At 36.8% G+C, this 12151-nt stretch overlaps 1 protein-coding gene across 1 annotated transcript in view; it reads right to left on the bottom strand.

Annotated features, from left to right (window-relative positions):
• LOC126199586 (uncharacterized) overlaps positions 1-12151 on the bottom strand; it is a 51077-nt gene that overhangs the window by 11929 nt on the left and 26997 nt on the right. Inside the window, exon 5 of the mRNA XM_049936511.1 lies at positions 6081-6745. Within this exon, the coding sequence (XP_049792468.1) occupies positions 6081-6745 (665 nt within the window). The remainder of the gene's footprint in view (positions 1-6080; positions 6746-12151) is intronic.

The following is a 12151-nucleotide window of genomic DNA, read 5'->3' as shown; positions in this document are numbered from 1 at the left end:
GGATACATTTACTCTGATGTCTCAGCACACTTCAAAACCATTGCATATGAAAATGCCAAGCAGATTTCATGGGATAACTGAATATAAGACAAGCATGCTATCAGTCTGTTCTCTGTTTTACGTACGTCAGGAAATGCAAGTGGTACTGTGTAGCTCAGGTTCAAATCTTTTGTCTGTTGAGCATTCACAATACTCAGTCTAGATAAATCACAGCAATTCAATAAAATATTTAATGCTAAAAACAATACACAAAGAAATTCAAGATTCACAGAGGAGTAATACTGTTCTGTTCTGCAGTATGAGAACCATTTAAAAAGTAATCAAAACCCAAAAAGAGAGACATTTTCATTAAAGTTCTGACAAATCTTAATGAGGATTGTAACAACAAGCAAACACAAACTCTAGCACAAATTAAATTATTGAAATATATGCTGGACATTAAGTTCTTTTTTCTTTAACAAGTGCTTTTGCTCATGTGAACTGTATCAAACTGCATCTTAGAACAAGTAGTACTCCTCTGAAAAATGCCCATGATATTAGTTCAGTCGGTCATACAATCCTACAATAAGTAAGTATTGATCTTACAACTAAAACTTGCATATCCTTTGCTAAATAATGCATTATAAAAACTAACTGGTTAACTCACCACTGTATTCAAATAGGCACTCAGCACACTGTATTTTGCTAATGCAACTGAATACCTACAAAGTGTGTTAGCTGTTTCTCATATAATATGTCCAAAACCAATTTACAGAAAATTATAACAACATTTCCAATAATTTCCCAATATTCTACAGCAAAAGTGTATAAGTTTTAAATAAGAAGTTCATAAATTTTAATGTTGTTCTACCCAAACCATCAATATGCTACAGAATTCACAGGATTTCTGGAATAAATGAAGAATCAGGTAATACACAGTTATAAATAGAGTTAAACTTTCTCATTATAAAAAAATCAAGTAAACTACACACAGTGATTGGTTACTAGTTACAGTTACTACTTTATCCTAAACTTCACTGTGCTGTCAGTCTTGCTAAACAAAATTATTTTTACAATGGTTTTACCCTATCACTGACACATACTTGGCAACTCAATTACTAATAGCATCAATATTAAACAGATACCCAATAACAGTAAGTTATTTACACAAGCATTTCATTTTAAGCTGGTAAGCTATACTGTCTCATATGTTGCTATTATTCAGGGAGACCACAAAGTACAAGTACATTACAACATTAGAGGACATTACACAACTGTATTTATTCAGTCATTTAACTTTTTGAATGTACTCAAAGAACAGCTATTTAAATTATTCTACATAAATAAGTCTTTAATCCTCACACCTTTCAGAAAAAGAAAAAAAAAAAAACAGAAACAAAAAATAAAAATATATGATTCAGTCTCATTATTACACTTCTGCTCCAGTATGCAAACTGTTACAGCTGTGTGATATTGGCGAAAGTTTTGACATTAGATACCACCTGAGTGTATCACAGTCACATGTCCAACAGCCTTTCATTAAAACCTAATTGTAAAATATAAATTATGTGAATCTATGTCAGTCTTATGATTATGCTTCCTTTAAACAAATGGAAACATTTTGTATTGTGACAGTTTCTGACACAAAAAGTCTTCCCTTATCTGGTCCCTCCTGATGACAAAAAGTTAAGTTTATGGCAGAATTGAAATTCATATCATGAACACATAGTGTACAATAATTGCTAATGATCAAACAGCCATTCAAATTCCCTGTTTCTGGTGACTGGGCTCACACTCTTCTGCTTGCTTAATCTCTTAAGTAACACTTACTGTTTTACATGGATGCACCATCAAAATGAACACAGGACTGGTTAAAACACAATGCAGAAAGAAAATTTAAGCTTACCACCTATTTAGAGAGTAGGTGATGAGCACTAAAAGTTCCAGTAAAGTATGTATGGGTAGTTCAGATGGCACAGCACAGTTATTAAAATGTAGGAGTGCTAACAAGCTATACTTCTACAATCTGTCAGAAGGATTGATCAGTTTTAATCTAGGAAATCAGATAGTGAGCTACATCATATTAATAATTCTGTGGATGTCTTATTTCCATATGGTGCAAACTACAAATATGGGGTCAAAACCTATTTTGATAACCAACAAGATGTTATGAATGAAAGTGCTTTTGTAACTGAAGAAATGAGTGTGCAAAGATGAAGACAAGTCTTTAATGACATGAAAACAGATTTCATTAAGATTATGGAAAATAAATCAATTTCAAGGAAGGTGATAAGTAAAGAAACGCATTTAACCCTTCTCATGAATATTTGTGAACAGTGCCTACTGCAATTTTCTGCATGAATGAAACAATGTACATTTTTAACTTTGTGTACCACAAATATCAAAACATTTATTGCGTTCTATTACACAATACCACAGTTAGTGAATACAATAATAATTGATTAATATGTAGTCACTGTGAGACTGAAACAACTGGTAGAGAACTTCGTGGGCTGCCACAGTTCCATTAAATATATGCAAAAAACAGAAACTCTGTAGCATGCTCACTAATATTGGAAAAGTTAACCGATATTCAAACTATGAATATAACAATGCAAATCAGTCTCACGTTCATGCTAAAGAGGAAGAAAAGCAGCCAATAACAGAAAGATTCAATATGCCAACAAACAACCTACACTTGTCCACAGGAAGAGAAACAGGTGAAAAATGAGAAGCAATTACTGCAACATTTGTTACACCATAGCATTTCAACATTTCAAGAAAATTACGGTAGCACTCTAAAGGGCTATGATCCAGTCACCAGTATTTCCGTAAATATTTTGGCCTACTGATATAACTTTAGTACCTACAACAGAAAGCAAATTACATTTGCATTATCTGAACTATGAAAAAATCTTATTGATAACAAGGTGGACACAGTACAGAAAACATCAATCCTCTAGTTCTTTAAAAGTTTACCAACTCTTAGTTACAATTTTACTTAAAAAACATTTTCATGATTTATGGTTGTAACAATTAATCAGAATAGAATCTGACAGTGCGAACATACCACATCCAAGTAGCAAATGAATCTAGAAAGTTTGACCAGGTTCTCTGCTTATAAATCACTGACTCTTTTCTGCTAGAATAATTATGAATAAATAAAAGAATTCACTGTAACAACTTGCGGAAAATTACTTGCAACATCTCTCTCCACTGCTCAATATTACACAATATTGTCCTAAAAAGATTTTAAACTTGTGTCCTTCATTAATCTTTAAATAGCTATTGTCTTTCATCCCAACTGCTACAGTTTTCTCCATGCATAAAATATTGTTCTCACTATCAAAACTTTTAGATGTAAATGGCTGGATAGTAACGCAAATATTATATACACGCTCTGCCATGTACTTGACAGTGGTTTGCAGAGTACGTATTTAGATGTAGATTGTGTATGAATCAGAACCAATTCTAGGTGTCACATAGAATGATACCAGCCTCAAAAAAATTTTTTTAACAACAAATTTTGAAGATAAATGACTGCTGATAGTTTGTCATCCATGTAGGACAAGAAAGTCTTAAATATTTGAGTACAAATAGTGAAATGCGTGAATGACACCTGTAATATTGGATGATTCACTTCGCAAATTAAAACAGTATTTGCTAGCTCTTGTGCAAGAATGGTGAAGTTTCCGTACATTACATTCACTTATTCTCTTTTTCCTCATTTTCCAGAAATGGCTATGAGCTTATACTTTATTATGTGCAGAAATCAGTCTACTTTGATATGCAAAAGGAAATATTTTGAAAGAAATTTGTTTTATAGCATGTCAAACTTTTTTTACTTGTTTGAGAATGGTTCACACTGTCATATCTACTACCCCAACAAAAGAGAGAGAGAGAGAGAGAGAGAGAGAAAGGGGAAACAACCTACTTCCTAAGAAGCAGCATATTGATGGGTACATACTGAAAGACAACAGATTCACAAGTTATCAGAACTTTGTTCATTTTAAAGGAGTTACAAAGGAAGGGTTCTTTAAAGAATTCAGTAGGAAACTTACCCAGAATAACAAACTAGAAAGACATGACATGGCATGGGAAGTTGGAAAGCAGCACAGTAATGAAAAAATAACAATATACAAAACAATGAAACTTGAGAAATACTGAAACAAGAAGAGTGAGCAGTTAAATAGTATAAGATCAGGGAACAAAACACTAAAAGAGATGCCTAATAGTGACAAAGATAGATTGGTCTTGATGAGAGAATAAAAACAAAAAAAATGTAGCAAAGTAGTGAAGAAGAAACAGTGTAAATAGAAGGAATGAAGAGACAAGAAAGGAGTGAAAGAGAAGACTGGCAAGGAGTGAAATATGAATACATATAGTCTTTTAATAAGATTCATTTACTGTGTCCTTTCTCTGTTTATTTTTCCAGATGGAGGGACTCCAGGTTCTGAAAACTCAAGAGTCTCTTCCCTTTCTGTTTGTCTCTGTCACTGTTGTCATCTAGGAATATTATATTTCTCCTCTTTTTCTCACTCCATCTTTACTTGGATGTGTTTTCATTTTTGATCACTCCCTCCAATTATCCACATTATAATACATAACATTATATGTAAAAGTCATAAAGTTACTATAAAACAACTATATAAATGACAATGATGACTGACAGCTTAGGGCAATCAACAAGGTTGACAGTGCCTACATAAACTACTATAACATGCTCACAACAAACTGTGATTATTTTCATAGCAGGTTTCTCCATACTTGCCCAACAGATAATTAAATGGTAGTTACACCAATAACAAAAAGAAAACAATGACTGATATTCTGAAGATTATCAGTGATGTATGATAATCCTGATAAGGCACATAGAGTTTGATCGACATAGCAATCAGATATGATATTTCAACAACAGAATGAATACTAAGTGAACAATAATAATTGCTCTATTCTAATTATCCTCAGTGCTTTGAAAATATAACAACACAAACTCTGCAAGTAAAGCAGCAATTACTGAGTCATGAATCTTAATATAAGTAAGTAAGACTTTCTATGTGAAGTGATTACTTACTGTTGAGATACTCAAATGTGGTGTAATTGTGTCCATGTATATAAAAATACTGATGTTGGAATATTTAAAAATATTGCACATTGTTTCTTAAACTTTCTTGTCTTGATGAAAAGCAGGTTTATCGTAATATGTGTGTGTGTGTGTGTGTGTGTGTGTGTGTGTGTGTGTGTGTGTGTGTTATGACCTACAAGACACTTGGCCATAAAATATTTCTATAGTTTAAAGAATCTGTCATTAAAATCCCATACAGATTTGATTAAAGTTTACTCTAGTCAGAAAGCAAAGTTACATCTTTTATAAATATATTTCTACATTAAACTTTGTTTACTGACCACAGAGAGGAAATTACTCTTTTCCTTGGCTATTGCAGTTTAACGTTATATAGATGTTCTTAATAACTATAATGTTACGTGACCACAAAAAAGTAAATCTTATAGTATAATGCCCATTTTATCACATGTGTGTCAAACACGAATAAAATCACATTCACAATTACATCACACTAATCTGACGGCAAGCAAAATCACAAAAATTATGTTACATAACAAAAAAGAAGATAATTTCATTCTTATTGTGTGCTTGTAAATAATTGCTGCTTCACTCGTCACCTACAAAGAAAGGAATAATGCCACTAAAATTCCAAAAAATATTATTTTGAAGTTTACTTCTTAGTTGTCCTTCAAATGTAGACTCTGATACAATTCAACATAAATAATATTGCACAAAGATAATAAATGCATGAACAGTTTACTACAACCATATAATCAGTACGTGTGTAAAATGAAGCTGTAACAACAAATTAAAAATCTGGTATTCTACTTAACTACAGCAGTCTTCAGAGTATGACAGTCTCGTGGCATTGTGTAAACACTTGCCGAGGTACTGTATATCAGTCTGCAGCTGAAGTGCCTTCAAGGCTGTTGTGTTGTTGGATCTGTGGCTGGTGTTGCTGATGTTGATGTTGCTGATGTTGCATTGAAGGCAACGGCTGATCATCATCCTTCCTTCCAGCCAATGGGACTATTACTCGAGTTGCTGACAATCCATCTTTGTTACGAGTACCCGCTACCGACAGATCTTCAACTCTGTCCTCATCTGCTACTGGTGTGGAAACTGTACCAGGCTGAGAACCGTCACCTGGTGGGCTTGGTGTTGCACTATCATGGCTACCATATTTTGGGCTGTGCCCAAGCCCAGGACTGGGGGAGCGACCATTCTCACCTGGACTTGATGATCCTCCTCCAGACCCAGGGCCACCTGCTGAGGCTGCTACTGCTGCAGCTGCAGCGGCTGCTACTGCAACTTCACGTTCTCCAATTTCACGTTTCATGCCATCAAGTGCATGCTGCAGGAAAAGTGGTTCCATTGTTGGTACCTGGTCATCACCTTCTGATGTTCCACCTCCTCCAAAAACAGCACTGGAACCTCCATTTCCTCCATAGGGGAAATATCCTCCAGGACTGACATTGGAACCTCTCTTGTTGAAAGGTCGACTTGTTGTAATGCCCATTTTCTTCACCTTGTCATAAAGTGTGCGTGAAGGAACACCATATTTGCGGGCAGCTTGTAATGCACTCATACCTGTCCGTACTGCCTCAATAGCTGACATTATATCATTCCGTGTGTACTGTTTATAGCGTTTCCATTCTGGTTTCTGCGTAGGGACGTATGTTGCTATTCCAGATGATACAGCTGTGTTACACATATTTTCTGTCAGAAGGATGAAGAAAAATACTTCAACTAGAGTTATTTAATATCAGCTACAAGTAACACAATATGAACAAATTAAATTGTGAAAATGGTGATAAGCCTTAATCATCATAGAGTAAGTCTTATGAGAACAAATTAAATACAAATACATTTGTATGAGACATTGTGAACAGCTGAACAAAATGGATATAAAAGCCACTGAAAACTTTAGTTCATATTTTTAAAGTAATTTGCTGTAAACTGCAAAAATTCATTTGTAAAGTGCCACTTTACACTAAATCATGTACAGTATGTACTCTGTACAAAACTGAAGGCTCTATCCCGTTACTAATTAAAAGTAAATAAACAAAAAGACAGACAGTAACAGTCAAATATCAAACTACAGTTAATGGAAACAGGACAGAAGTAAATGGGTGTAAACTGAAAACCAGTGTGAGCTAAACCATATGTTGCAGATTGGAATAACTACATAAAACCTCTAAAACTGTAATTCTAACTAGTGGCATCATGCTAATAGCCTTACTCTGTTATCTGCATTTCAGCTTATGCACTGAACATTTCGTGTTAATTTTCATTTTAATATGCCTATGGCTACTTGTGTTCGTTAAGGGTGACACAAAAGAAACACCACATATTAACTCGAAAAGCAAAAGCTATAACACTTTCTGTTTTCTGAGAGTCGGTATGCCTGTGTGCCAATGCCACAAAATTTCCAGTGGTCAGAAGAAAAAACAGCTGGGGTATATGGTGTGGAGTTTCACTAAGATGAAATTTAGTAAATTATTACCACAAGAGTTGCACTGGACACTAAGACCAAGTACAATTTATGCAGCAGTTCACAATTTGTATTCAGATCTGGTGACATGATAGGTGACCATGGCTGAACAACAAACACTACTGATGCACTATTTTGCCTCCTCTCCAAGAGGATGCACAATTTTGCCTCATCTAATGGCACATCGACAATCAGTTGTTCTCTAGTGCAGAATCTCACAGAGTGAGCTGTAACAAAATGATGCAATCCCTCCGTTTCAGTCAACCGTCTTCTGAAATCCCCACTGAGTCTTTCAGAAATCCCAGAATGTTTTGTGGTCCCCTATCTTGGTAACAGTAGTTTCTTTAAGAATTCCAGTTTCTCCAGACAATTTGCCTCACTGTTACACTGCCTTGATAGTTGAAAGTAAATTCACTTACATCCAGGTGATGATGTTACAAATTTTCAGGGATGATGTAGAAGGGGAAATGTATTGCTGTATCAATAAAAGCAGTCTTGACTGCATATAAGTTACTTATTTCATTCTGTGATTGATTTCAATCTCTTCTAGGATCATCATCAGACCCTTTTACTCCTTGGCAGGCATGAAGAACATTGGTCTAATGCATAAAGGTAAGGAATGGTGGTCTGGAAACAACAAAGTTAAACATTATAAGCAGAAATGTAACAACAGTATGAAAAGGAAAGTTGCCACTCAGCATACAGCAGAGATGCTGAGTCGCAGATAGGCACAACAAAAAGACTGTCACAATAGAAGCTTTCGGCCATCAAGGCCTTTGTCAAAAATGTAAAACACATCTCTTCTACTGAACCCTGCCCATAATATACATTTTACAGCCTGGACTTTTTTCCTTGTTTTGTTCCACACTACCTCCTCCAAAAATATGGGAACCAAAGGGATTGCAGTAAAAGCGATATGTTTCACAGCATCAGAGATGAAAAAGATCATAGTTCTTGAGGTAAGCCTTTTTGAGTGCATGCTTACTAGACATTTTTTCTTGTTTTGGTCCATACTGCCACCTCTGAAAGTTGCCCATCATCCAATCTTAGCAACAACACCACCAGAACATTTATTCCTCTGGCAGAGGTATCAGAACTACTTCCACTTACAACTTTTGACTCTATTGCTTCCAGACCAGGGTCCCATACCACAAACTGATACATTTACCTTCTCCATCACCCCTGAAATTTGTATCATCATCACAGAATCACCCTGTATATTTGTACACTGTCTACATTTCACCATGCGTATCCTAATCTATGACAGATCAATAACTCAGGAAAATTTTATAAACATATGCTTGATGGCAATTACATTTAGAATTCAGACCCGCTGAACTCATGTAAAAAGAACCCTCATCTTAATGCACTTGCTTTTGGCATAAGAAGAACACACTCAATCAATGCATCCAAGAGCATACGAGTTAAATTCTGTAAAGTAATACAAAACATTAACATGGTTGCCACAAGTTTCCGTAAGTGAAATTCCCTAATTTCCATACAAGTTTTAACATTTTTCCCTGACAAATTTTGAGATTTCAAGGGTGAATAAAGACTTCACAAAAATGTAACTTCTGTATTTCTAAACACGTGAGCAAAAATCTCAAGTACTAACGTCAACATCTCTCGAAATGAACTGTTTTTAGGTGGAGAAAGCAAGCCAAACTACTGATGTTATTTTATTTCACTAAAACGAAACACATTTGGTGACAAAAACGTGCATTTCACTGGGGTTGCAAGACAGGTTTAAAACACCTTCACTGATCTTTTTTAAAAAAAAACTCAGAAAAAATATAGGCCTCTTGAAATAAGTGTATAAGGCAAGGAAAAGTTGTGTAAACAAACACTATAGGTGTCCACCAATAAAATGTTGATTCTACTATGTTCATTATTGTCAGTTACTATCCAATGTATTATGTCTCTTATTTTAGAGGTATTGTGTGTCAGGTTGCTTAGCTGAGTGGTAAAGTGTTTGCCTACCATGCAGAGGGTGCAGGTTCAAATCCCAGCCAGGTTGAAGTTTTTCTCCGCTCGTGACTTGAGTGTTCTGTTGTCCTCATCATCACTTCATTATCACTGATTCACAGGTCACCCAATGTAATATCACCTGAATGAGGACTTGCAACTCAACACCTGAACTTCCCTGGATGTGGCCTCCCAGCCATTAATGCCACATGATCATTTCATTCTACAGGTATTGTGTGATTTTTCTTTCGAGAAATATGTGAGTACATGGTGTGCAAACAGCCAATGGCTGCCACAAGTTTCTTCTTCTTATCACCCATACTTTCTAATATATGACCTATCTTCGAAGTGCCAAAACATACTAGAATAAATAAAATGTCTAAAACACTGCACTGTACAATGTACTTCTGGAGAGACAGTCGCAATTTCTGAAATACATCACCCACTGGCCTCTGGCCAGCTGAGGAGCGTGCAGTCCTGGGTCCATGGATAAACCATGAAAATCCGCCACATTATGCCACACACAAACAGAGCCAGCCTTTGGGCAGCTCAGTGAGACTAGATCTGAAAGGCACAGCAGTGGGAAACAATGAGCTTCAGATTGGCAGACCCAATCTGTCAGAGATACCCACAAAATCGGCTGGCAGTTTTGGCCCGTCATTGAAGTCCACTATTGTGGCCATCTATTCACATGTTGCAGAAACCATGTTGATGAAATTTGACTGTGGTGATCAATCCATGCAACAGATAACTTGTGCGACTACGCTGAGAATCAATACGAGGGGGGACCCAAAAGTAACCGGAATAGTAATGCTGCACATCGTGTACTTCCAGTAGCAGGTTGCGCCACCAGAGGGTTGTAGTAGGAGCTCTGCTGAGTCATTCTGCCACGTGGCGTCACCCAACAGTGCAGCAATTCTTTGAGTGTGTGTACAATCCGGACATGACATGAGGAAATGGCTAGTTCTTAAAAACAAAGTGTGGCAGTGAAGTTTTGTTTCTTGCTCGGCAAGAACGCAGCAGAAACTGCTGCGATGATTCAGACAGCCTACAAAGACTATGCTCTTAGTAAAGTGCAAGTGTACGAATGGTTTTCTTGGTTTAAAAAGGAAGAAATGGTGGTTGAAGATAAGCCCCATTCCTGTCGACATTCAACTGCTCAAAGCGAAGACAACATCGACAAAATCCGTGATCTCATCATTGAAGATCGACGCAGGACAATCAACCAATTCGAGAACTTGTCCGCGTTGTCCTGGAGCTCAATTCCGTGCATCTTGACCATCGATTTGGGGATGCGAAGAATGGCAGAAAAATTTGTGCCGAAGCTTCTTACCGGAGATTAAAGGGATCGTCGCGTTCAAGCCTGTCTCGAAATGAAGGACGCGTTCAAACATGATCCACATTTTCTCAACAAAATCATTACAGTCATGGTGCTATGGATACGATCCAGAAAGTAAACAACAGTCATCACAATGGAAGTCACCTCGACCAAAAAAAGCTCGTCAAGTGAAATCAAAAGCGGAAACGATGTTGATCTGTTTTTTTGACATCAAAGGAATCGTACACTCTGAATTTGTCCCTGAAAACCATACAGTAAGCCAAAAATTCTATTTCGAGGTTATGAAACGGCTTCGGAGAAGTTTGTCGCGAAAACGTCCGGCTTTGTGGGATTCTGGTATGTGGTTCCCGCATCATGACAATGCTCCCGCGCACACGGCCATCAGCATTTGCCAGTTTTTGGCCTCAACAAAGATGACTACCTTAACCCACACTCCCTATTCGCCAGATTTAGCACCCTCTGACTTCTTCCTATTCCCGAGGGTGAAAAAGAGACTTGAGTGGGAAGCGTTTTGCATATGTGGAAGATGTAAAACGCAATGTCATGAAAGTGCTAGCAGGTATCAAAGAGGACAAATTAGAAAGGTGCTTCGAACACTGGAATGAATGTTTGCACAAGTGTATTAATGCTAATGGAGAATACTTCGAAGGAGATTAAGGTTGTATTTGAAAGCAATAAAGTATATTCTTTCCAGAAAGAAATTCCGGTTATTTTTGGGTCCCCCCTCGTATTAATGACTTCTTGTGAAGATGATTGCTCAGCCACAGACAGCCATGAAGAAAAGGCAATCACACTCCCACAACTAAATTTTCAGCCACAGCTTTTGTCAGAAAACAAGAGCACACAAACTTTCACAAAATCGCTCAGACAGAACTCATGCACACATGACCATGATCTCCAGCCAATGCATCAAGTCTCTGAGAATCAGATCCAGACAAACCACTCCTCGCACCTCCCTCCCTCTCATTGTCAACTGCTAGTCTAGCAGCAAAAAGTGGTAACAGTACCGACTGCAAGCTAAAGGGAATGGTAGGAAGAGGAGAAGCAGTAAGAATGAGGAAGTAGGGAAGCAGTGCATGTACATAGCTGCACCCAGCCAGGAATGATGCATGACTTCTCTGTAAACAAATCATTTCATCTACTGAGACAAAAATGAGATGTTTCCAGTGGCTTTTTTTTTTCCCCCAAATTTCCCTGACGCTTTCGAAATTCCCTGATTTCTAGGACTTGTGGCAATCCTGATTAATCAAAAACCTTGGTCTCTTAGCTATTGATTTTACTCAGAAATGTTCAGCATTCAGTGGAATTC

This window comes from Schistocerca nitens, chromosome 8 (assembly GCF_023898315.1).
Source record: "Schistocerca nitens isolate TAMUIC-IGC-003100 chromosome 8, iqSchNite1.1, whole genome shotgun sequence".
Taxonomy (NCBI): Eukaryota; Metazoa; Arthropoda; class Insecta; order Orthoptera; family Acrididae; genus Schistocerca; species Schistocerca nitens.
This window is presented reverse-complemented; position numbering and strand designations above follow the sequence as displayed.